This window comes from Pinus tabuliformis, chromosome 5_1, assembly GCF_031772625.1.
Source record: "Pinus tabuliformis cultivar Carrire ecotype Pingquan chromosome 5_1, CPIR1, whole genome shotgun sequence".
In the NCBI taxonomy this organism is placed as follows: Eukaryota; Viridiplantae; Streptophyta; class Pinopsida; order Pinales; family Pinaceae; genus Pinus; species Pinus tabuliformis.
This window is the reverse complement of record NC_142305.1, coordinates 699,797,711-699,824,343: the sequence shown is the minus strand read 5'-3', so window position 1 is coordinate 699,824,343 and position 26,633 is coordinate 699,797,711. Positions and strand designations below refer to the sequence as shown.

Genomic DNA, 26,633 nt, shown 5'->3' with positions numbered 1-26,633 from the left:
TTTTGTTAAAATTTTGTAACCTCATTTTCTGCTAAATTTTTGGCATATTAAATGTGCATATTTCGTTGAGTTAATACTTTGATATTGTTATCCTCAATTATAGATTTCTGACGAGCTATCTTGGGTTTCATTTGGCCAAATAAAACTCAACATATGCCTCTCCAAAGTTGAAGTGTCAAAACTATTAGTTTGCTAGAAACTGCATGCCTAGGGCCAAAATGGGCAATTTTAATTAAAAAATATAATTTTAACTACGTTAATGAATCTCAATTAAATAAATAATCAAAATTAAATAATTATTAATATACAAATTAAATTAAATTCTAATTATGAACAAATTAATTTTAAGATTAATTAAATTAATTAAAATATATTAAAAATATGAATGAAATATTGTTAAACATTAATTTATTTAGAATATATTAAAATTAATAATAAAGTGGCTTTTTGGTCTCATTGAATGAACACAGAATATATAGGGGGGGGGGGAGTGATTTTGTAATGGGAGGCATAAGGAGGGTTACGAGAGTCATAAAGAGGAGAGGTGAAGTTCTCAGGTCTCAGGAAGAATATGGAATTGAGCAATAAGAGGTTATGAGATCCTGAGGATCTGAGGAGAAGATAACGATTGGATGATCTCGAGTCTCACAAATATAAGGAAATTAGGGAGAAATAAGAAAGGGAGCTAAGATGAGGTGGAGTCGAGGTAATGGAGGAAGGGAATGAAGACAGGTGTAGGGAGGTGAGGCTCACGTGGAGGTGGGTCCTCCCTCCGAAATGAAAACTGCATCCGCTTTGTTAAATAGTTCTCAAGATTTGAAAGAACTATAACCACTATTATAAATGAGTCTCAGGGTCTTAGGAGTTCTTCGAACTATAAATTTAAATTAACTTCCAAGGTCTGAGAAATTGTATTAAATATTTTTTAAATTATAAATAATATAACTCTCATATTATATGGTTTTAGCTACTATAAAATCTTGGCTATAGTGGTTATGTATTACCATTAGCAATAAAATAATAACTAAATAAAAATTAATAAAAATTCAATATTTACATATTAAAATTAATTAATTTACAAAAATTAGAATAATATACATTTTGCACAATTTTTACCCAAGGCAATAAAAATCACCGAAACTTTGAATAAGCATCATTTACAAACCATAATTCCAAATGAGACAAAATTAGATTCGATGGAAAGTTGGCAAAAAACCACACTCAATGAGGCAATCATAATGCAAATTTGAAGAAAAACAAAAATATCGCAAAAATATCGCACAATTAAGCAAAAGAAAGAATTAAAGGTCGATATAACCAAAATCTGTTTAGAGGGTCCTCATTATTATTATGAAGATATGAAGATAATAAAACAAAAATGGGAGCGGGGGAGTGGGGGGTGAGGGGTTTTGTTTTTCCACAACAATAGTGACACATGGAGAAGAACTAGTTATCTCCGATTAACGGCTAATGAGTTTAACTTTGCCTAAAGGTTAAAGTGAGTAATTGTATTAAGTCGTCAAATAGCAAAACATTTCCTATGGGTCCGACATTAATTAATCAAGCAATATAATTTCAAAAATATAAGTACTTAAAAAGACTAAGTCTAAAACCATGAATCTGAATTTGGGGAATATTTAATTTCAAATATTACCTCGTATGTATGATAGAAGAAGGTATAGATAGGGAGTTTTAGTTAAAGCATATATCCATCGACATGAATGATCTCTGACATTGTTTCGCTGTCAACGAGCCTAGTCAATACCTGGACGAAGTTATCCTTTGATGGAATTCAAGCATTACCCCGCTACCAGTGAGCACCCATAGCCTTGACGGGTTTACTTGTACTTTCCATGCTTTCCCTTTTGATCACCCTTTTGATAAGAACATTTGCTAGCTAAACTTATGATGTATCTGAGTGAGAGATGTTGGATGGTAAAAGAGACAAGAAAATGGATATAATACTTCCATAATGTTGAGTGTATATCTTTCTCCACAATTATCAATTCAGAGGATTTTGTATGAAGTGGAGGGATGAGATGGAACTATTGAGTTAAAATTAGGTCAATTCCTTCCTTTAAAACATGAACTATATCACTTAGAAAGAATGCATGTTCCTCCATGGAAAATATTTAAGTCAAGAGGGCTTTAGAATTCCATAAAGATATCCCTTTAAGGTAAATGAAACCCTTGAAATTGGTAGAGTAAAAATTTCTCATGTACGTCAACCACTATTGGGTGAGAAAATCCCTTTTATATAAATCTCGATAATATCAGCAAAATCAATCCATAACCAATAGTAAAAAGAAAAATAAATCCAAACTAAAGCGAAAGAATAAATCAACAAACTCCAAAAATGTCAAATAAGGAAAGGAAAAATGAAAGAAAATCCCAAATTAAAAAGACAACCCCAACAAGACTAACTATAAAAATGTCTCAACAAAAGAGTAAAATAAGACAAGCACGTGTGTGTTCATCTTATGTTGATATTTTAATAAATTCTATCTTGCAGAGTTATAAGAAATTAGGCTCTCAAACCATAAAGTGAATAGCAGTCATGAGGTAAAATGAAGCCAAATGAGAAGTATATATCCTTTGCAAATTTTCTGATTTCAAAACAAATCCTGCATAAGAACATCTTAACAATATTCAAATAAAGAAAGGCTCGAGAAACAAACCAAAGGTTCAACGAATACACAATTTAGATGATTTGATGAACATCGTAATTGTCCTTCCAAAACTGGAAAGAATGAAAAACAAGGATAATGAGTGCCAAATCTGATTTTATAGCGGTGTGAAACAATTCTTGAAGTCATGTAAAAGAAAGTTTAAGATCAACAAAACTAAAGATAAAACTAAAAAAAAAGAAGTGAAAAGAAATATAAAACGATGAAAATGGGCATATGAGTCTTGCCATTTACAGAATTTCATTTAATTTTACCTGAAAGATGACAATTTTGTCCAAGAAAAGATAACCTCTCCTTTTAATTGGAATTAAAATTACGAAGAAATGGCTTTCTATGAAGTTTTCATTGGCCCAAAATCATCACTTATTAAATCTAAACTAAGGCAGGCAGTAAAACTAGAAACATAATGTTTAATGTTCAAGGAGTCAGGAGTAAACAAAATCCATTAGAAATGAAAATAAAGATATGCTTCTCTATGAATAACAACAACAATTGTTTTCTTTTCTTTTTCAGATTTAATATCAACTCCAAGGTTTTATAAAATCTCATAAATCAAGATCAAGTCCCAACATATATAGCACTTGTGTGTATTTGGAGAGGTCTTGAATCTTTGAATGATAAGTATTGAGTCATATAAGAAAAGTGAAAGAGAATTAAAACATAAATTGATCATGATCCATTATTTTACATGTTCCATATTTTCTTACCAATTGGTTGCATTACTGTAGTGTTTCTCAAGGGTGCCTTGAAAATACAATGAGGATGCAATACACCATGAAGAATGGATATCCCAAAAGTCACTTAGTTATCCTCAAGAATGAATGCTTGTAGGTTTGACGCAATTAAAATTAAAAATACATCCAAGCTCTCAAATGCCAGGGTAACATGGAAGTCAGGGTTAAGCATAAAGATATACAGAGGTAGGAAAAGAGAGGACTCCATGTGGGCATGATGAATAGGTCAGATTAACAAGTAATGAATTGGGTTGACCAAAGGCCTATGAGATTGCATAACCTGATATTTCGAGGTATCGAACGGAAATTAATATAGAGGAAAATGGAAATCTCAGAAGAGAAATCTTGTAATTTTTTTTTTAAATAATGTTCTGAGAAAGGGAGTCTAAGATCACTAAATAGGAGTGAGGTGAATGGAATCCCGTATCAAAAATCTTGGAAATGTTTTTGTAATTTAAATATACTAATGAGACTCCAAGATCATGAAGTTCGAGCAAAGACAGTGGAGAAGGGGGCCACATGGATTTTTGGTTCAAAAATCTCAGAACATATTTTAACATGCGTCTAATTTAGCGCGATTCTGAGTTTCTAATTCATCTCAGAATTTATGAAAGGAATATGACTAAAAGAGGATGCAAGGTACATGAGAGCAATGCAAAGGTTCGACTCAACCCAACAAATGTAAGATTCAAAATGGGTAGAGATAAAATCATGGATTGGAGTACTTTTATAGTTTGCTGCATGTTTTTTATGATTTTCCTTTTCTTATGGAAAATTTGAACAAGATGGACCCAAGAATTCCATTTCAGTTGCGAGAAGAGGAATATGATTATTGAATCATTTCAAAAATTCACAAAGTAAAGGGAATATGAAGAGAAGCACCAATACAAAGTACAAAAATTGTGATGAGAAAGAAAATACTTCCCTAAAGATGTTTATCACTTGGAAAAAAGTTAGTTTCTCACTTTATTTTTCTACATGTATGATCTAATATTCACCCTATGAGTGACATCAGTTAAAGATTTATTAAACCAAGGTATTACAGACTCATGTGCTGGTGTGTGTGTTCTATGTTATTGAAGCAACGGATCGATCAGATTTCCAATACACAAACAATAAAATGGAAAGACAGTAGAGAAATACAGTAAGCAAACATAAAGACACAAGCAATTCTAATAAGGAGTTCACCCTATTCTCCAGGATTACATCTCCGATCCAGCTTTCAGTGGTGGCCTTATTTTATTGTGCCTTTAAGTAGAGAAATTACAATACAGGGACTCAATGTGAGTTCTCCTGAAGTAGGTTATGCTTGGCAGGGTGGATCTTGGATTCCCCAAGCCACTTGAGTACACAGACTTCTTCTTCCTACCAGCTCTGTGACCTTCTAGTCTACAATGGCAAGAGCCCAATGTGGTGCTAAGCCCAGACAGATCCTCTACGTGATGGCTTGAATCTTCAAGCTCTCTGGTGCTCGATGCTACCTCTGGTTAGCTCGGCCCTCTGTCCCTTCTACTCTACTTTACTATTCTTTGTGTTCCATCCTCCTCTTGAAATTCACTGTTCCACTTCGTCTCTCGACTTTTGTCTCTCTGTGTGTAACTTGATTGGTTTGACTGTCTCTGTTCATGGCTTTAGCCATTTGATCCCTATGCCTGTTCGGTTCCTCTTTCACCTATCGATTCACCTTCTGCAGCTGCGCTTGGAGTTCCCTATTCAGCGTCATCATGAATGCTCAAGGAGTGGCCACTTGTCCTCATCTAAATGGTACCAGCATACTTCGTCGATTCATTTCTTCAGTTACGTCATGGATGAATCTTTATCCACCGTGGCAGTCAAATGGATTTCAAATCCCTTTAAAACGCAGCTTAATTCCCTGTTGATTCTGCTTCTTCCCATCGGGTGCGATCTCAGTCGTATGATCTGGGCCCTCCAGATCCGACGCCATACGCACGTTTCGTGTGGTTGACTTGCTCGACTGATAGTGTACGATCAATGGCAGTTTTCTCTCACCTCCACCTGCCATGCATCGATCAGTGTATGGAATCGCTCCACCCTCATCCAAAACCTCTTACCGTTTAAGGGTGCCCCGATCAAAACCGCTAGTTTCCAAAATGCATGTCCTACCTTGTACGTTTAGCACTTTTCCTTTTCCGCCCGTGGTCCTCTAGTTCCCCCACGCGACCAAGTGCTTGGGCTTTTCCATTATGGCCTTGTTCGCTCAGCGATGCGCGATTAGCGCTAGGCGGCACTAATCACGCATAAAAAATAACCTCTTTTTCCCATTCCGGGGCTCCCAAGGGCTACTTTGGCCTCCCGCGTGGTCTCCATGGGCCTCGGTCAGCGTGCTTTGACTGAGGTCCTCATTGTTCCACGTTGGCTACCATTGCCATTGGTTCAGGGTGTCTTTGATCACTGTTCTGGTATTATTTAGAGATTTGTTCGAATTGATATAGTCATGGTTATTTGATAGTCTTCTATGGATCCAATTCATATCAACGTATTATTAAAAGAACAAACAAACAAAACAACAAACTAACTACATTAATTTGAATCCTATCCTAACTAGATAGAAGGAAACATGACTAGGTATAGTCGTACTTTTCATGTAGCCATTCGAGTATTTTATTTCATGCATTTATGTGCAGGTCACACATCAGTAACAAAAGTACAACTACTATTAAACTAACATAAATAAATCCGAATGCAGTATGCACACTTATTGGTAACATATTTACAAAAAACAACTTATTTACAAGTATTCTCTCTTGGAAACTTCCCTCCAACCATATCTCTATGGGATCATAAAAATATGGATAGATAGTTCATAGAGAATGAAAGTGGTTATATGAAAGAGAGGTTGAACAACAATGAAACAAATCATTAGCAATCTTCAATAGAAATGAATCTCCCAAACAAATTTTGAATGTATCAATGAAATTTAGATGGGAGCTTAGTGAATCTATTAGAAGATCTTTTGATAAACTAAGAGGTTGGACATAGTGCATCAATGCACTCAAAAGTGATGATTCATGTTAAAAATTCACTCTAGAAGGAAAAGCAAGCTGATAAGATATTACCATCAAATGGAATTGGAATATAAAAATCACTTGATGGTCATAGTCTAAATCTTCAGATTCTTTTTCACATTATAGGAATGCACATTGCAATTTTTGGACATTTAATTGATAAATATGATAGCAAATGACATCTAAAAATTAAAAATTGCAAGAAGAAAAAAAAATATGAAATTAACCAAAATAAATGAAGGAAAATAATAAAATCAACTCATAATTTGCATTATTGTTTTTTTTACAAGAACGGTTATGGGATTTCATTAATTGATTGGCTAAGAGCCACAAATCCGGTTACAAAAGGAGGAGCAGATTTCTGCATAACTTTCCAACAAGAGGAATATAACGCCTACTCTTATCAGGTTCCTCTTTTTACATTTAATATAATGCACTTCTGCTGCTAATTTCCCGAGCTGAAAGATACAAACAAACTGATGCAAAAGAATGCAATAAAACATGACTCTTTAGGGGATTGGTTCCCAAAGGGTTTCCTTATCTCTGAGAATAGTACCGGCATCTAACTGGACTGCCTTGTTTGCCTCAATGTCTGCTTCTTTGTTATTTGTTCTCAAAACATGGAAGTAATTCAGATTTAGGGACTTTGACATGCCTTTGATCCTTGTAATTATCCTTGCTAGTTACAGGTCCGCTGGATTAGAATTGCTTGCCACTGCTTTGATGATAACCTGGGAGTCTCCAAAGACATTTGCCTCCTCAAGGCCCAGCTCTTTGAGGAGTTTGATTCCTTGAAAAAGGGCCATTGCTTCAACTTGTATGCTTGAGGAATGGCCTAATCCCCAAGAAAATCTATGTGAAGATGTGTCAACTGGGTTAATGATGAGCCCTCCAGCTCCAGCAATTCCTGGATTCCCTTTGGCTGCCCCATCAAAGAAGAGAGAGGGAAGTGGTTGATTGGACAGCCAGGACTGAAAATCTTCTTCGTTTTTCCTGATTTTCCATTCTTTGAGGGTTGGAGGAGAGCTGTTCGAATTTTGAAACTTGAAATTGAGGGTGGTTCCCAAATCTCTGTCCTGCTGGCTTAGATTTGAATCATCTCCTTTGTCTTCCAGCCACTCAACTAGCTGACTTTTCACTGAGTTGGCAACTATTCTGTAGTCCTGTTCCTTGTTCTGGAAAATCCTTCTGTTGCTTTCCAACCAAACTTGCCAACTGATGAATTTAGGTAGAGCACTCCACGTTGTCCTTATTGTTTTACTTTTTGGAAATGGGCCTAGATATTTGGCCATCCAGTTCACGAACAGATCCGGAACTGAGGAGGGGAAGATGAACTTGTATTTCCAGGCAGCAAGAAGCTCCTTCCATATGGAGGCTGCGAATTTGCACTCGATCATGAGATGGAAGGTGGATTCTGAGTTTTCCTTGCAAAACATGCATCTAGAAGGCCCATAGATGCCCCTTTTCTGAAGCCTATCTTCAGTGAGAATTTTTTGATGGCAGAGAAGCCAACAGAAGTGGTCAACTTTTGGGATTGAAGGGATTTTCCATATGCCTACCCAGGGGGCAAGGTTGGGAGGCACGTGGGGTCGCTCTAGGCATTTAACATATCCCTGAGATATTGTGTAGCCTACTCGATTTGTGCCCCAGCCTCTCACGTCCTACCTGCGTGCATGTATAGGAGCCAACCCATGTAGGTTCATGGTGAGCATTGCCAGCTTAGAATGCAAGGTGGGAGGAACTGGGAGCTGTTTCCAACCCATCCAAGCATCCTCCTTCCAATTCGAGAGGTCCCACAGCATGTTGATACTCACTTCAGACATCCAACATTTCAGCTCCGTCATATCTCTAGAATCTGCCAGCGGAGGTCTGTTCAGGATACTGTCATTCCACAGATGGATACGTTTTCCATTTCCTGGTATCCAGAAGGAGTGATTTCTTATCAGCGAGCCAATTCTGTTGATGAACATGCTGAAAGGAGTTCTGAGTTGATTTTTGGGCTGATCCAGGCATCTAAGTCTCGTTCCTCTGAAGTATTTCCTCCACAATGCAACCTGTACCCAACCTGGATTAGGAGCTATGATTTTCCAAATCAATTTGGCTCCCATGGCTAGATTTTGAGCTCTGAGATCTTTGAAGTTCAGTCCTCCCTCATGAATTGGTCTGGTGACTATTTCCCAATTGACTAGGGAAATTCTCTTCTCATTTTGTTTGCCTCCTTTCTAGAAAAACTGTCTGATCAGCTCCTCCATCTTTTTGATGATTCCCACAGGTGCCAGGAGGACAAAGAACTTGAATATCGAAAGGCTACTGAGCACTGATTTTCCGGCACTGTTGAGCCAAGAGGATCCCCAGGCTTGTACTTTTTCTTTGAATTTGTCTAACTGAGGATACCAGTCTTTGCTCAAGGCCCTCTTATGAAAGATGGGCAGACCAAGATATTTAAATGAGGACCAAGAAGTTGAGGCTGCAAATCCGAGGCATCTGGAAATGGAGCTTGCAGTTGAAGCAGGAATGTTCCAATAGTATATATGGCATTTACCACTGTTTAATACGCTGCCTGAGATCTTACAGTAGTCGTCCAGAACTTCTTTGAATTTGATAGCTGAATGAGGAGAAGCAACCCCCAGCAATAGTGTATCATCAGCAAAGAGGGCGTGATTGATGCTTTTTACCCCTCTTGCAATGCACAGGCCAACGATGTCTTGGTCTTGCTGCTTTTTTTCAAGATAAAAGCTGAGGATAGAGGCCTGAAGGACAAATAGGAGCGGTGAAAGGGGGCACCCTTGCCTCAACCCTCTAGAGGCTTTGAAAAATTTAGTAGCCCTACCATTCACTAGGCGGGCAATCTAAGGCTCCGAAATACAAGCTCTAATCCACTTGATGAAATTATGCCCGAACCCCAATTTGTGCAACACATCAAACAAAAACCTATGTCTAACACGATCAAAAGCATTTGCTAGATCTAATTTAATAACCATACCTTTTTCCTTTCGGTGTAGGCTGGAATGAATCGCCTCTTGAACCAGCACGAAATTGTCCACCAGCTACCTACCATGAATAAATCCACCTTGATTATCCAGGATGATTTTGGGGAGAATTCTTTTCAACCTGTTAGCTATCACTTTGGTTATCACTTTGTACCCAATATTGCATAAGGAAATTGGGCGAAATCTGCTGAAAGAGTTTGCTCCTTTCTCTTTGGGAATGAGGGCAAGGAAGGCTGAATTTGTGTAGCCTCCAATCTTCTGACAGTCTTGGGACTTTTGGATCATTTTGAAGAACTCCTTCTCAACAATCTGCCAATAGGTTTGGAGAAATCTAGGTGTAAAACCATCCAGTCCCGGAGCTTTGTCGGGATCCATTGCAAAAAGGGCCTCCTTGACTTCCTTTTGCGAGATTTTGCTTTCAAGTGCCTGGTTCATCTTGGAGGTGATAAGGCTAGGGACAACGTCCAACAAAATGTCGTTTTTCTCAACTCCTAGATCTTCCCTGTACAGCTTCGCAAAGTGTTCTGAGGCTGCCTTTTTTATGCATGTAAAGTCCTTCAGAACGCAGTTTTCTTCTTTTATTTCCGTGATGGAGTTTCGGCCTTTCCTAGCTTGGGCTTGTTTATGAAAAAAGGAGGAGTTTCTATCACCAGATTTGAGCCAAAGACTTCTGGACTTGAGCCTCCAATATTCTTCTTCTGCCAGATAGGCCTTATGGAAACTTTGTTGAAGTTTGGCCTCCTTTTCCAACTCATCCTTAGTGATTTCAGCAGCTTCAAGATGGAGATGCTAGCTTTCTAGGGTGATTTCAATTTTTTTCCTTTCTACAGCAAGGTTGGGTAGGGTCTTAGCCCAATTTTTTAGCATGGCTTTAACCCTTCTGAGTTTTTCTTCCCAAACAAAGAAGGCAGATCCCTTGACTGGGTCTTTCTAGCAGTCTCAGACCTTTTCCGTGAAGTCTGTCTCTTTGATCCAGAGAGAACTGAATCTGAAAGGAATAGGCCCCAGATCCTTGGGGGTCAGTAGCTCGAGGCTAATGGGCTTGTGATCTGATACACTGCTGTGAAGAATGCGCATTCTAGCTTGTAGTCGAAGAAGTAGGAGGGAGATTTGCAGCAAAAATCTGTCAAGTCTTGCCGCTATGTGGCCCGTCCAACGCTCTTGTTTGACCATGTGAACTTGCCAGTAGTTGGCTTAATGTATATCAGATCCCAATATTGCATGAGATCTTCCACTAATTCTCTTGCCGGATCCCTGACGATATTGCCTCCTCTTTTTTCTGACGAGAGGAGGGTGAGGTTGAGATCTCAAGCTATGATTATATCCTCTAGATTTTCTAGATCTGCCATGTTTTTGATGGAGTCCCAACATAATTTTTTCTCACCTGCATTGTTAGGAGCATATACATTGAACAGGAAAATAATTTCCTTAGATTATAAGTGTTGCATTTTTAACAAAATCCAATGAGTTTTCAGGGACTCAAAGATTAAAGAGAACTTATTTTGATTCCAGAGCGACCCAAGTCCTCCCGATGCTCCACGGGCAGAGGTTGCTTGCGCTCCATTTTTCTTCCAAAATTTTTTTCTTGCCTGGAGGAAGACTGAATCCTTCAATTTAGTCTCCTGGATGAGAAGAATGTCCGGGGCTTCCAATCTTATTAAACTATTCATTGCTTATTCCTTAGCTTTGGTTCCCATTCCCCTATAATTCCAGGAGACTATCTTCATCATTTACTTTTGCTGTGGTGAGCTCCTTTGGAGCTCTAGGTTTGGATCCTCTTCATCTTCAAGGTTTTTGCTAGGAGTTTCTCTAGTGTTGGCTGGCTGCCCTGAAGCTTGTCTTTGTATGTTTCTTGGTCTCTTTTTTCCTTTGCTGACATGCGCCCTCTTGTAGATCTTCTAGGGGTATACTGTGATTCACCTATTTCCCCTTCTTCCTCTGATTCCTCGAACTCTTGGGTTTCCTCTTCTTCTTCTGACATCCTCCCTTTGGATCTCTCTGGTACACTTTTGGATTTAGATGGAGAGATCTCCTTCGGGATTTCTGTCTCCTGCATGTTCATGATTTCAGATCCAAGGATCTCAAATTTGTTCCCTTGACTTTCCATGGGTGGTTTCTGAGCAGGGCCCACTTGGGGAGCTCTAGCATTTGCATTTGCATTCTTCCTGAGTGAGGTTTTGGATCACTTTGCTTAATTCCATCCTTCTTCCTTCCCTTTTTCTTCTACCCCTTTGGACGGGCAGTCTCTGGCGAAGTGTCCGTAGACGTGACACTTCTGGCATTTAAACGGTAGCTGTTCATAGTCCAATTTCTGAACATGCGTCCAGGGACCTACAATTATTTTGATGGCTTTTGGTAACCTGACCTCCAGATCTACCTCCACACAAATTCTGGCACAATCGTACTGATCTTTGCTATTGGCCTTGTCTATGAATTTCCCAAGAATGTTTCCTATACGTTTCAAAGAGTCCCAGTTCCAGCAGTGAATGGGAAGATTAGGGAGTCTTACCCACACCGGGACCACAAAAGGCACATCCACCGTCGAATCGAAGTCTGGCGTCCATTTATTTAGATACAGACCTTGACGGTCCATGAAGTAGGGGTCATTCCTGAAAATGAGATCCTTGTCCTCTTTTTCATAAAATTCAAATAAGAAGTATCCTCTTCCGAGGAAGTAAGAGGTTACCTTGCTCTTTATAAGAGGAGCCCAGTTCCTAGCAACCCAGTTCTCCGTTGATTTCGGCGAATGCCAAAGACCTATAAACTGACCGACCAGAGCACGATCTTCCAGGGATAAGGCTACCTGAATCGGACCTTTAGGCAGAAGGGCAATCTCAGGGATATCTTCTAGATTTTTCACGAACTTAGCAGCTTCCACGCATTTCTTCTTGGGCAGAGAGGCTAGCAAGGATCTAAAGGCCTTAGTGGCAGAAGGCAGAGGAGGGGAGGAAGACCCCTAGGGGAGTTAGCTCCTCCATGAAGGGCCAGCAGATCCAACCAGATCGGCCGCAGATTGGAGTGAAGCCCTCGGATGACATGCCCGTAGGGATCGGAAATTGCAGAGAGTGAGCGCGATCGCAATCTTCAGATCCCGTGGAAAGCGGATCTCGCAGGTTGCAGAGCAGGAGCATAAATTCATTTACACTATTGTTACAATTAATCTTACAATGCAATTGGGACTAATTTGAGACAAGTTCCTTTTCACAAGAATTAGCCAAGATAGTACAATTAGAATGGCTATTGATATCAACTTATGGAAGAGGAAAAGGTTTAGGACCATGAATAGGAGAGAGAACTTGATCATCATAAGAATCATAAATTGGGATGGATTCTTGAATGTTGAAATCATGACAATGATTAAATGTTTGAAAATGAGAATTTATTGGAACAATTTCTAAATTGAGGCTTTCTTCATTTTAAAATATGGCTTGACTTAGATCACAAGGATTTAATGAAGAGTGAGATAAATCAACATCCTCAATGTCAAAGTAATCATCAAAAATGACTTCGTGACATTCACTAGAATTCTCTTCATTCCCATATGATGCATCAAAACAAGGAGTATTGAACACATTTTCATCAATATTGAAAGAATGATCGTCAAATGTCTCTTTATCTTGACAAAAACTATTTGACAATTCATTTACGTCAAATCCTCTATTATTTATAGTAACATTAATGCTAAGAGGATATCGATTACTATTAGCAAAAATATTAGGATAAAGAGAGAAATGAGAGTTTAAAGAAATGAACATGAAAATATCTCTATTTCCATAATCGTGCATGTTTTATCTATTGTAAATTTCATATTGTTGATCATTCATTTGTATATTTAGAGTTTCTTGAAGAGTTTTATTTGGATGCCCTGAATTTTGTATTTGATCAACATGATAAAATTCAGAAATTTTTGTAGCAAATTGTATATTGTTGTAATTTTCAATTTGCATTCGTACTTGTTGATTTATTAGCTGATTTTTAAATTTTATTTGAAGTTGATTTTCAGATTTTGAGGCAACTCTTTCTTCATATATGATGTTGGTATTTTCTTGTAGTTGATTATCAATTTCTTCCAAGCTTTGTGATTGTGATAGATTAACATGCGCAAGCGCATCAAATTCATTATTGATGTTGTAAGAAGTGTGCACCAGGTGAAGGAATTTACCATACATCGCTGAGAAACTTCATCGTGATTAGCATGCACCTACATATTGAAATTTTAAATCATGTTAATAGAAGCTAAGTAATATTCAATAAAGCTTGAAATTGTCTCATATGGTTTAAGAATGCAAGGGAAGGAAACTAGTTTTCTAAATCATCTTTTTAATTGAAACTGAAGAGGAAAATATTCAGATTGAAATTGAAAACAAATTAATTTCAATCTAAAGGGAAAGTCATGTAAAGACTCACCTTCAAATCAATAGAGTGCTTCAAGTTGGTCGCATATATTTTCGTAGTCATACTCCTAAAAAGCATGTAGGAAATTGTTTACAAACTCGTCCCAAGTGTGAATGGAGGAAAATGGTAAAATTTTACGCTAGTTTTTTTCCATTCCTATCAAAGTGAGAGTAAACATCCTGCTCATGGCACTTTCATCAATATCAAAATTGTTACAATTTAAAATAAATTGAAGAACATGTTCATAAGAGGAGACATTTTTCTTAGCATTGAACTTCATCTTTGACAAGAGTTTTACTAACTGAATTGGATTTGAAGTAGGTGGAATTCTAGTAAATCAACTCCAAAGCGATCACTTAGAAGGAGCCATTATAAAAGGATAAAAATTTATAACATGAAATATTTAAAGAAATAATGGCATATAGACCCTCCTTCTAGCACTAAAAATGACCTCATCAACATCAGAGATGACCACCCGGTCAGAGTCCCAAATCAGACTCTTATCTATTTATACAATGTCTCCAATTGGATGAATTAGGTCTAGTTACCCCATCTCTCTCCCTGCTTGCTTATAGTTTGTCTATTACTTGCCAATAGAAGGAGAGAAATCAAATTTTCCCTCTTGTTGTGCACATGCAAGCAAGCAATCCTTAGCCTGACTTGAGGGCTCAACTAAGCCAGACCTAAAGTCTTCCTCTGTGTAAGGGGACTTATATGAATGCATAATTAAATCAAAATGTAGATATATTCTAAGATGCAAGTAAAAATCTAATCTTATATTAAATTGGAAAAGGATATCCTTCTCTCAATTCAAAAGCAGATTAACTAACTAGCTAAGGGAAGAGGATTGTTTATATAATGATTGAATTTAGAAAATGAGATTAAATTACAACATGCAAAATAGTTTTTATTTTGCAATTTATTAGATCACTTTATGCAAATTGAATTTACTTAAATAAAAAGTTATCAAAGAAAATTAGAAATACATATATGAATCCAATAAAATGACTGAATTCATTATATGATTTTCATTAATTAAAATAAGAAGTTCATTTAATTAATAAAAGAGAAAACAAAATAGAAATTCATTTAAACAATAAAAAGTTATTGTTGAATGCATTCGAATCTTAATAAACTCATCTTGATTTTAATTTTGTTATGCTCTTCAGAGATAAATCTTACAAAGCTTCAATAAAATATTGTAATTGATACAATATAAGTGCCTAATATCAAAAAGAAATATACTATAGAGAACAGTCTCTCGGATTAATCACCTTGTCCTGAGGATGAACCACATTAGTTGGTTTGAAACATTGACCCAATCCTTACAATGTGATTAATCTGAAAGTCTTAGATCTAATAGAAATATACTATTTAGAACTAAAATATAAAACAATTAGAAAAATTTGGGCAATAACACATTAACTTAAAATCCAAACAAGAGTGCATTGGAATGAAAATTTATTGAAATCGTACCAGAAATTCATTACAAATTTTGTAGTCCATGAGTAACTTCAGCTCCTTGAGAAAATTTGTATGCACAAGTGTAAAACGACTCTTCTTCTCAGAGCCAAAAATACTATCTCTCTACAACTCAACTTTATGTTCCTTACAAAAGTGCAGATGTCTAGCAAGAAAAATCACAAAGATTCCCCCAAGCTACCTCAGATATGAGTTATTATCCCTACACTACAACTACAAAAATCCCATATGAAACTGCTTCAAGATCCCCTAGTTGTAGATAAGAGGAACCCTATACTCCTTCTCAAAACTTTTATTAATAATTTACCAGAATTCTCAAAAAAGGACAGTTGTTTGGAAGTAGTTTTTAAGATCATTAATTAGAGCTGTAAATTCTCCTTATTCTTCCTTATTGATCCCTTTACATTTCTCTAACCTTCTTTGCATCATCTCTTTCAACAGATCTCCTACAAAACTAATCAAAAATGAAAATAAATTAAATTAAATTGTATACTAAAATTAGAATTGCAAAATATGGAAAAAAATCAACTCTCAAATTAGAACCATATTAAAGGAAAATTGTTCTCTTGTTAATAATTGTTAGAGCTTCTATGGTTTAAAGGAGCTTTCATGAAACAAATTTTGCAGCTTTGGGAAGATGAAATTGTTTCAACAATTTTTTCCAAATTGAAATTTTCTTGAAATTTCGTAACCTCATTTTATAATAAATTTTTAGCATAATAAATGTAGATTTAGTCGAGATAATACCTTCATATTATTTTCCTCGAGTCTAGATTTCTAACTAGCCATGTTGGGCCTCATTTAGCCAAATACAACTCACGATATGCCTCTCCAAAGTTAAAGTGCCAATAACTGCCAGTTTGCGTGAAAATGCATGCCTTGGCAAAAACTAGGTGATTTTAATTAAAAAAATCTAATTTTCATTATGTTAATATATATTAAATAATTTAATAATTAAAATTTAATAAAGAAAAAAATTGTAAGCTTGGTAGGACTACATCTTCATCATGTCCAACTTCTCACCTCGACCGGGGACAAATTAATAATTAATAATTATAATTATTAATTACAATTATTGATGCAAAAATTTAATTAAATTATAATTATGCACAAATTAATTTAATTAAAATATATTAAAAATATGAATAAAATATTGTTAAACATTTGTTTATTTAAAATATATTAAAATTAATATTAAAGTGCCATTTCAGTCTCATTGAATGAGGCTAGAATATATGAGGAGAGGACTTTTGTAATGGGGGGAATAAGGAGGGTTACAAGAGTCACAAGGAGGAGAAGTGAAGTTCTCAAGTCTCAGGAGGAATAAGGATTGGAGTGATAAGGGGTTACAAGATCCCGAGAATCCAAGGAGCAGATAAGGAGTGGAGAGAGAAGGAGGAGTGGGATGATATCAGGTCTCAGAGTTATAAGGAACTCAGGAGAAATAAGAAAGGAATTCTAGATGAGGAGGAGCCAATGTAATGGAGGAAGGGAGTGAAGACAAGTGTAGGGAGGTGAGGCCCACCTGGAGGTGGGTCCTCACTTATAAATAAAAACTACAACAACATTGTTAAAAGGTTCTCAAGATTTGAAAGAACTACAACCGCTACTATTAATGAGTATTGGGATCTCGGGAGTTCTTAGAATTTGAAATTTAAATTAAGTTCCGAGATCTGAGAACTTTTATTAAATATTTTTTAAATTATAAATAATATAACTCTCCTATTATATTGTTTTAACTATTATACAATATCGGGTGCAATAGTTTTGTATGATCATTAGCAATAAAATAATAATTAATAAGAAATAAATATTTACACATTAAAATTGATTAATTTACAAAAATTGAAATAATATACATTTTGTATATTTTTTAGCCCACAAAGTAAAAATCATTGAAAGTTTAAATGAGCACTATTTGCAAACCATAAGTCCAAATGAGATGAAATATGAATTGATGGAAAGCTAGCGAAAAATCACACTCAATGAAGGAATCAAAATGTAAATATCAAGAAAAACAAAAATGCAAAACAGTTAACCAAAATAAATCATTAAAGGGTGATATAACCATAATCTATTTAAAGGGTCCTCATTATTACTATGAAGACAATCAAACAAAAATTTGGGGGTGGGAGAGGGAGGGGGTTGCCACAACATACCATGATAATCAATTAATAATCCATAAAAAATGTACATGCATCCTCAAAATCATATATATATCACAACATCTAAATCAGAAAATGAGTGTTATTTGACCATCCACATATACATACAAAAACATATTATAATTTTTCAATTATATTGTAATAAGTGTTAAGAAGATGAATTGAATACTAGAAAAAATGAAGCATGATCATCCATAAATAAAATTGAAGTTGAAAATATACATGAAATTTCATTATGGCCTGTGAGATTAAGCATTATCGGCTTGTTGCTCCTACCAGCGAGGATGATATGTAACAAAGTGAGAAGAACCATGGGATAATCTGATCTCAAACCTAAGCCTTCTGTTTTTCATGGTTGGAAGCAGGTTGAGGAAGGATAATGGTATATTTAGAAGGTTGAGTAGGAGATGGAAAAGGCTAGTCGACAAGACCATAAGACTAGTCTATTAGTTGTGGTGTGGGGATAATACGAGAGGTAGATGACTGTAACTGATGTGACGCATGAGGTTCAGGAGGGGGAGGAGGAGGAGAAAATGAATATTTTTTCCATCCCTCAACCGAACATAATAGTTGTTAATTGCCAACCGTCATTGGTAGGGACTCCAAGTGGTGCATAAATGTGAGGTGGAATTGGGATACCAATACTTGGCCTAATATGGATGGAAGTTTGTGGAGCCTGGGAAACAAGTTGGTCAGTTGAATTTAAAGTACCAATTTGAAACAACTACCTCAATTCCTATAAATCTCCATCAAAGTGAACATAAACTCTAGGCCTCCTATCTCTTCTTATCTCCATTCCTATGTTTATATTATTTCTTCCCCTTCCCCTATTTCTGTTATAAAAACTCATGTTAAACAAGAAACAGTATGCAAGTCATGACAAAATAAAATATACTAGTATGAATAAATCTACTATTCAAGAAATAACAAATAATTTTGGAAAGAAAATTTGCAGGGAGAAGGATAATTACTCAATACATCAGGAGAACACACTTGTAATCAAAATAACTATGAATAATATCATAATGTAAAACAAAATGACATATATAATGATTTGAGCCATTCTTTGGATTTTAAAACGGTATGGAGGATTGAAAAAGCAAAACAAAGATGGTATATTTCTCATATTTAATGGGAAAAGAAAATGACCAGCCATGATGGAAACCCCGTTATCTTTAGGAAAATTTGTATGATTTGGGTAAAGTATAGGAAGGAGAATTAAATATGATTATGTAGACAAAGGAAATAAAAACCATTGGCAACAAAGTGAGGGTTGTAAAAATTTTGTTGTCAGCGTGATGTTAAATTTAGAAAATATGCTTGTGATATATCTATGAAAAAATGAGGCATTGAATTCATTGAATAATAATGTAAAGAAGAAACATATACATATAACCCTTAGGTTAGGTGAAATAAAGCCATGAAAATAATAACCAAGGATTGTCCCGTAGTGAAAGAAATAGCTCGCAAACAAGCACATGATAATAAAATATTTTTTTCCCATGCCATGACAAAATGGATTCGTTTAGCACCATGATAGTGTTTAACATGGTTTTGTGCCAGAGACTTGGTCTAAAGGGCTCCCACATAAACAGTTTATAATCATATGACAAGGAAAAGTCAATTGATTTAGAGAAGTAGTTTGTGATGGGAATGGATATTACTGTTTAAAAGTAAAAATATGGGAAACGCCTTGTGAAAATTTGAGTACATGAAAAATAAAAAGAGGCCAGTCATAGTATGATGCATGGCGTATACATATAGATTGTACAATAGAGCATCAACAAAATAATTTGCCCAGTTAAGGAAACAATTAAGAAATGACAATTTTAGAAATGGTAATTAGTTTGAAATAGGGTTTATGCATATGGCCCTAAAGGGCTATATATGATATGGAAAAATAACCTCATAATTATAAAGAAAACCCTTGGTATTTGAATGATTTTTAGTAAGTTAGGGTTTACCCTTTGTTACCAACTCATAGAGAAGATACAAAATGAAATTATAATCTATATTTTTGACTGAAAAATGGGGAGAAGTTAATGCATTGAATATATGACAGAGTGCCATTTGGCTCGAGGCCTAGGCCTCAGGTGCTTCTACTAAATGGTGATAAAATATTGAGCAAAGACGACCATTAGGAAAGATAAGGTTATGCAAGTAACCCTGTATAATATATATAAATATATTTTACATGCAAGCTCGATTAATAAGTATTGAATTCATGGAACATACAGGGTGAGAAATCTAAAATGATGGAGGCTAATTCTTTGATTTCATGATCCATTCAAACTAACATAGGGGATTTTATTATTAAAAAGTAGATTACAGGGAGTTCTGAGGTAGTGTTAAGTAATTAATAGAAGAACAAAAGGAATAATAGGGAATGAGTTATAAAACACCATGTAAATTTTACTTCTTAACTACTAAAATAGTTCACTTGTTTTCAGGCATACATGGCAGTTTTTCACTACAAAAGGAAACAATTACCTTGGAGTACAAGAAGCTCCTTCTTGTTCTTCATCTCCTAGCATCAGTTTGGGGTGGTTTGGATGGAAATAAACTAGAAACAGAGGAGCTCAACATGTTCAATATCCCTAAATGTTCATGAGCAGAATGAAAATTTGCATGTTGTGACTGAGGCTCGAGGCATGATGGTGAGTAAATGTGGGAGTAAAGCCAGATGTAAGGATTACCAAGGTGGTTTGTTATTTCCCGAAGAAAATAAAAATGATAATGTGATGTAGGATTCAAAATATTGGTTAACTATGACAACCAGAAACGTGAATGTAGGACGTAAGATAGGTTTATGAAACCAAGGATAAATAATATCATTCTCCTCAAACGAGGGATTGAGAAGGATTAAATGAATGTCAAACTTTATTGTCAATGGAGGGGAATATAAATTATAAAATTTAAAATCAATCTTGGAGGGATAATATGAAAGGACTGATCATTATAAGTGCCATAAATAATAAAACTTGAATGCCATGTAAGCTAGCATTCCTAAAACATACAACAACCACCTTCGACCAAACCCTCAGACTCTATTTCCAAGGGGTTCCACATTGAAATTAAAAAGTCATGAACATGAAATCTCGACTCTGACTAGATCAATTTATCATATGCTTCCCAATTTTGAGAAAAAATTATATATGTCAAGCCACTTATAATATGCTCACAACATTTCGTTGTTCAAATATATATTATGTTTCCTTAAAACATTTATTGTAACATGCAACCTATGCAGTGTAAAATTTATTCAATAAATAAAAAATCTTGCCTTATAACACCAGTATCATATAAAACATTTCCATCATGTGTTATATATAGGAGACACAAAATTGCATCCATCGAAAATATATCAAGTGTTTTGCAATGATTGAAAATCCTCGATGTTAAAACACAATATGTTTTGACCATAGGATAACATAGTATGTTTTCAATAACATTTGTTGGATATGGCGTAAAAATTTAGATCTTTGACATTAGAGACCACATAGGTTAAATGATGGTCATCAAATTATAAGCCTTGCTTTTTATATGCCTCGAGGTACTATATAAATACATGTTCAGGCTTTCCTTCTATTTCTCACATTCAAAGAAGAAACTTTTCCTCCATCCCAAGCATAATAAAAACCCAAATTTTGAATAAAATTTGATGCATTTGTTGCTCTTATATCATTGCACATGTCAAAATCTTCTTTCTTATGTGGTTTTATTAAGGTAGGGTCCCACCTACTAGTTTCATTTTCATTGTTATATATCTTTTGAGATTTGTATTTAATTTACTTGTTATGGAAATAGGGAATATAATCGCAATGGTTTACAATTTTTTTTAATATTGACATGCGTCAACAATCTCACTATTCTTTTGGAGGTATATGTTTTAAGATTTAGGGTTTGTAGTTGGTCTTAAAATCTCCTTCAAATGAGTCATCTTAGGATTTTCATTCTAAATTATTTTTCTAGAACATTTTAGACATGAAATTTTTAGGAGAAAATGGGAGATCTTTGGATATATTAGTCAAAATTTCAAACATTGGTTCATCATATTTTTTTACATATGCTCTTTGGAGGTTAGGATTTTGAAGGGTCTTGAAAATATCATACCATTACCAAATGACAAAAAATGGAAGTTATAGGGCTAAATAATTGTAGTATATGGCTATACCAATGGATAAAAAGGATAAAAAATATTCTTTGCATTCAAGAATGCATGCAGACACTTGCTACCAATATGAAATGAAATTATTCAAAATGAAATTTGTACTACCATGCTTGGGCTACTCTCCCTCTAAAGGAACTCACTCTTCATGACTGTTGTTCAAATATATTATTTCGATTCTTTTTCACCTTTTTTTAACATGCAAGGAACTGTTCTTTCCAAACCAAGGCCACCATCTATCATATTAAATGATATACATGAACATACATGTCTAGATCAACTTTTGTCTTCCATAGATGACTACAACACATAAAAATAGGCATGGAATGTAAAAATTCAATCCCATGATACCTTAGGAATACAGACATGATTTTCCATGAATCCTTCACACAGGTACAATATATTGTGAAAAACAATTTTTTCACTCATATCCAATCTACTACAAATTCCCTTGAGCTAATGCATCTTCCAACTCTCTTGCTTATCCTATGGACCTGATTGTGCTTGTAGATTATTGTTCAGGCCATGATTATGTTGTAAGTCTTATTCATGCTTCCATACACTCCCCCTAAGATGATGTAGGGCATACACTCTTTTAGGGTCTTTCTTGTGAATAAATATCAGACTAATGGACTGCATTGGGGACTAGCTTTTCCTACTCAAAATCTTAAGAGGAAGAGGTTGTCTTTGATCTCTTGATTTTACTTAGTCTTCCATTAAACATGTACATAATGTATAGTTCAAATTTCTTTCACTATTAGCCTATCAGAGCCCTCTTTTCTTATGTTTAAACCTTTGGAGTTGAAAAACACTTCCTTTCCTCCATTAGTCATCTATCCCACACTTAAAATATCATGCTTCAAGCATTCGACAAATACCACATGAGTTGCATTAGTCCTCTTGTCACCAAGATTTTTCTTTCCTTTTCCCATCACCTTAGCATGTGGATTGTATCCAATAATAACATGTCTATCTCTATCCTCTTCAAGAAGATGAACCTACTCTTGATCCTTTACATATGATGGGAACATTTGCTATCTATATACCATTGATCATATTCATCAAATGTGCATACACTAGTAAAAAATGGCTAATTAGTTACTAAAAAAAGGACTAAAATTTGCATATAAACAACCATTTTTCAGTCGCTGACCAGTAGTAGTTAATTTACAGTATCTTATAACGCGACCAACTTTTAGTCATTTGCAACTCAGTCGTTAATTGGTTATCTCAATTTTATCATATAGTAGTATATTTAGTCATAAATTTGGACATTAATTTAGTCATTAATTTATTCATTAATTGTGACAATTAATGACAAAATATACAACAAAATATATTACTATATGATCATTCGAGAAAACCAATTAATGACCAAAGAAATATGACTAATTTTTCATCGTGTTATAAGATATTGTAAATTAGATACTAATAGTTGTATATATGAAAAATTTAGTCGTCATTTGTAATCATATATTTATCGTTTGCAGTATTCATTTATCTTTTTATGGTAGTTTCATATTGATTATATAGATGACTAATTTACTAGTTTATATTCATTTCATTTACTTTCATTAATAATTATTATAAACAACTAATTTAGTCATATATTCATTTTATTTGTGTTCATCATTAATCAATATGAAATATTAATTTTGTAGTTTTAGATTAATTTTATGTGTTCATTATTAGTCAACATAAATTAATTAGTATGATTTTGTGACTAAATTAAAAAAATATCATACAATGCACATGTTCATCTAGTGTGAAAACACAAAGTTACATATGTTTATTATGATACTTAACAATATCAAATACAACTATAAATAAATTCAACCATCTAAATTATATTATATGAAATTTCAAGTATTACAATACGAGTTTTCAACTTAATATTGGTTGGACTACAATTCACACATGAAATAGCGTTTCATCACTTCAAAACATTATCATTATTTTTCCAAGGCATTATAGGTGAATTCACCAACACTAAAGACTTGACCATTGGTCTCTATGTGTGTGTCTCATGCGAGATATTGGCTTTAAGGGTATCACTAGACTAGTTCTCTTCTCTCTCTTTCTGCATTTTTCACTCCAGTGTCATTGTTCTCTTTCTTCAATTCCTGCTTCTTACCATCAATATTGAGTTCATCTTCTAAAAATGAAAGAAGATACAATGCAGAGTATAATACATCAAAGACGATGAACATTGGAATATAAACTAAGGTAGACTATAAATTATTTATACGACGTATACATCAATATAAATAATGTTAATACCATTTTTTCCCTAGAAAATTAAGAAACTCAAAAAAGTTTTCTTTAGTTGGGCAATATTGGCCACTATGCAGCTATATGACCCGTATAAACAAAGCAAATAAAATTTTACCATAGAAAATAACACCTCAGGAACTTAGTATTCAACCTTCAAGAAAATCTTAGGCACAATCATACCAACTAAGTTACATGCTAAGAATATTAGACAGTAGATAACTTGTGAAAATAAATGGAAAAAAAAAAAATAGTGTAAAAAATCCCCTTGTTGCTTGTCTTAAAAGAGTCACGTTCTTTAAATTCAGAGATGATTTTTCCCACTGTAAAAGTTCTTGTCTATTATGACCTATGTTTTTAGGATCATGAGATTGGTACAACATCATATTAGATTTTAGAGAAAAAATGATTCAACTTTCCAAGATGAGTACCTCATTTGGTTAAATGAAGGTGCTAGCTGTGAGCAGTGTTAAAACCTTAGGGATGTAGAACACTAAGGCCCAAGAAAATATATCACCATGGTCCACTTAAAGAAAAAAATTCAATCCCACAATGGCCTCTGGTAGTAAATTTCATTGGATGGATATCACACTCTGAGAGATTATTATCTAATACAATGAGAAGTGTACATACATTGTCATAATGCCCCACATAGTCAAACCCTATAGTTCTGTCCTATAATATTAGTGATATTATACTATTTATTTATAAAATTATGAGTACAGGATAATTATTAGTTTGAATAATTATTCTGAAATTTCTTTTTAAGTATTTATGTATACATGAAAATATTTGAAAAAAGTCACCTTTTCTGACTAGTTAATTTCGAGTGAATCTAAATACATAGGAAGTTATGGTGCCTTGGTTTTTATCTAGTGGTTATCTACTCATCGTACCAATTTCTCTCATGTCCTATACTACTTTTGGTGAAGTCCTCTTTGATGATTTATAATACCACTGCAATGGACATTTATCCTGGATGTTTTTCTGAGCCAAAGGGAAGCTTCATAGGTAACAACCAATAAGTAGCTTCAAATATATTATTGGGGGCCAAAATGTAGTAATTATATGACAAGCCAAGAAACGCTACACATTAATCATCTTCTCTTTAATATTGATTAATAATTTCTTTGCATGATCATGTAATACTAGAGTGTCAAGTAGGGACATTTAAAGTTAGTCATCCATCAATATCACCTTTGAGAGTGCTTAATAGTTAATACTTCCTATTACACACACAGTATATCACCAACTTCAAGGATAACAATATAAACATGACAAAAATGAAATTAAAAGGAATGCTAGGAAGTCAAATGCGACTAATCTTGTGTCAAGAAAATACAAGCCCTTCACATTAGCAAGGCATTCTTAGGCACTAAAATAGAAAATCCTTCCATTGCATCATTTTCACCTTTTCTTTAATTTCCTTAATTGAGAACATAACTTTCATAAAAAAATTCATTGAAAAAGGTCTCAAAATCATAACAAACGTTGGAGTGGTTGTCATATCAATTAAAGAGAAAGGCAATTGTTCAATATGCTTTTAACTTGCAAAAAATATCGAATAATATGAATCTTTCTCATCCCTTGGTACCATTCAAATTGTAATCTATGAGTTCCAATCAAGTAATCTCTTTCCCTCCAAGATAGTTAAAAGATCACTTTGGAGAAGGGCGTTTAGAAGCACTGAGATAGTAGAAAGGAAATTAACTAGGAGGAAAATGAAGCACTTTAGTTGGTGCTCCAAAATATTTGAAGGCAACTAAAAATGATTTTATACTCCCTCCACGTATTTTAAAATACAAACCCTTAAGTTGCATCTCATTTATTTTCCACCTTTCTGTAATATGTAATTCTTTGAGCAAGAATAGAACATTCATAAATATTCTCATGAAAGAGGAATCTTCATAATCCTAATAAGTTGGGCTCTAACAAGTCAACAATTTCATGTAGTGAAGAGATATTACATGGTAGATTCTAGTGATTGAAATGAAAACTTTATTCTTAATCTCACTACAACAAAAACAAATTCAACCCTAATTAGTTGGGATCTAACAAATCAAGAATTTCATGTAGTAAAGAAAACTTACATGGTAGATCCCAATTCTCTGCAATGAAAACTTTATTTTTGGTCTTATTACAACATAGATAAATTCAAGAGTACATACATATTCCCTTAATGAAGACAAACTTTGAACACATTCCGAGATTTCATAGAAAATATAATGATACAATTTACATGTAGGACATGAGAAAGCTATCTACATCTACCACCCGACACTGGACAATAGTGTTATTGAGACACCATATCATGGTATTAGAATCATGTAGATAGATAGTGTTATAGAGAGACCTTGCAACACCTATTCAACACTACCTTCAAGCTTCAAACTCATCAATTGATTTACTTCAATAGCAAATTCTAGTGAGATCTCATTAAATACAACCCGAAAAAAGCCATATATGATAGTTGTCACTGCCCTCTTTGGATCTACCCCCCTCTGGAAATAGAATAACTAATCTTCCCCAATTTTTGAGGTAACTTGTTCAACATGGGATGTTGGGTTATTTACCTAGAAAAAGTTGCAAATGTTAGATGCATAATGAAAACAAGCATGCAATTTAAGGTTGCTCCTAAAGTCTCTTGCCTAAATTATAAAACACCATCTAATTAAAACTAACTACCCAAGATCTCGCTTAAGAATTCAAAATGTT

The 26,633-nt window shown here is 34.6% G+C and overlaps 2 protein-coding genes across 2 annotated transcripts; both read right to left on the bottom strand.

Moving 5' to 3' along the window:
• Window positions 1-8,669: 8,669 nt before the first annotated feature.
• Window positions 8,670-10,514, bottom strand: LOC149166863 (uncharacterized). The gene is made up of 4 exons (XM_089430283.1): window positions 10,383-10,514; window positions 9,585-9,971; window positions 9,431-9,498; window positions 8,670-9,183 (listed from the first exon to the last, which is right to left on the bottom strand). Exons 1-4 carry the CDS (start codon window positions 10,512-10,514, stop codon window positions 8,670-8,672), a joined length of 1,101 nt encoding a protein of 366 aa, XP_089286409.1.
• Window positions 10,515-11,628: 1,114 nt separating this feature from the next.
• On the bottom strand, window positions 11,629-12,030 carry LOC149166862 (uncharacterized). Its single transcript, XM_089430282.1, has one exon. It carries the CDS (start codon window positions 12,028-12,030, stop codon window positions 11,629-11,631), a length of 402 nt encoding a protein of 133 aa, XP_089286408.1.
• Window positions 12,031-26,633: the final 14,603 nt, after the last annotated feature.

Excerpts from the sequence above, each read along its gene's own strand:
- LOC149166863 (XM_089430283.1), bottom strand. The coding sequence starts at position 10,514 with ATGCGCATTCTTCACAGCAGTGTATCAGATCACAAGCCCATTAGCCTC. Across the intron at positions 9,972-10,382 it reads AGACAGACTTCACGGAAAAG|GCAGCCTCAGAACACTTTGC; the intron begins GTCTGAGACTGC and ends TGCATAAAAAAG. Across the intron at positions 9,184-9,430 it reads CCTACACCGAAAGGAAAAAG|CTTTTATCTTGAAAAAAAGC; the intron begins GTATGGTTATTA and ends CTCTATCCTCAG.
- LOC149166862 (XM_089430282.1), bottom strand. The coding sequence starts at position 12,030 with ATGGACCGTCAAGGTCTGTATCTAAATAAATGGACGCCAGACTTCGAT.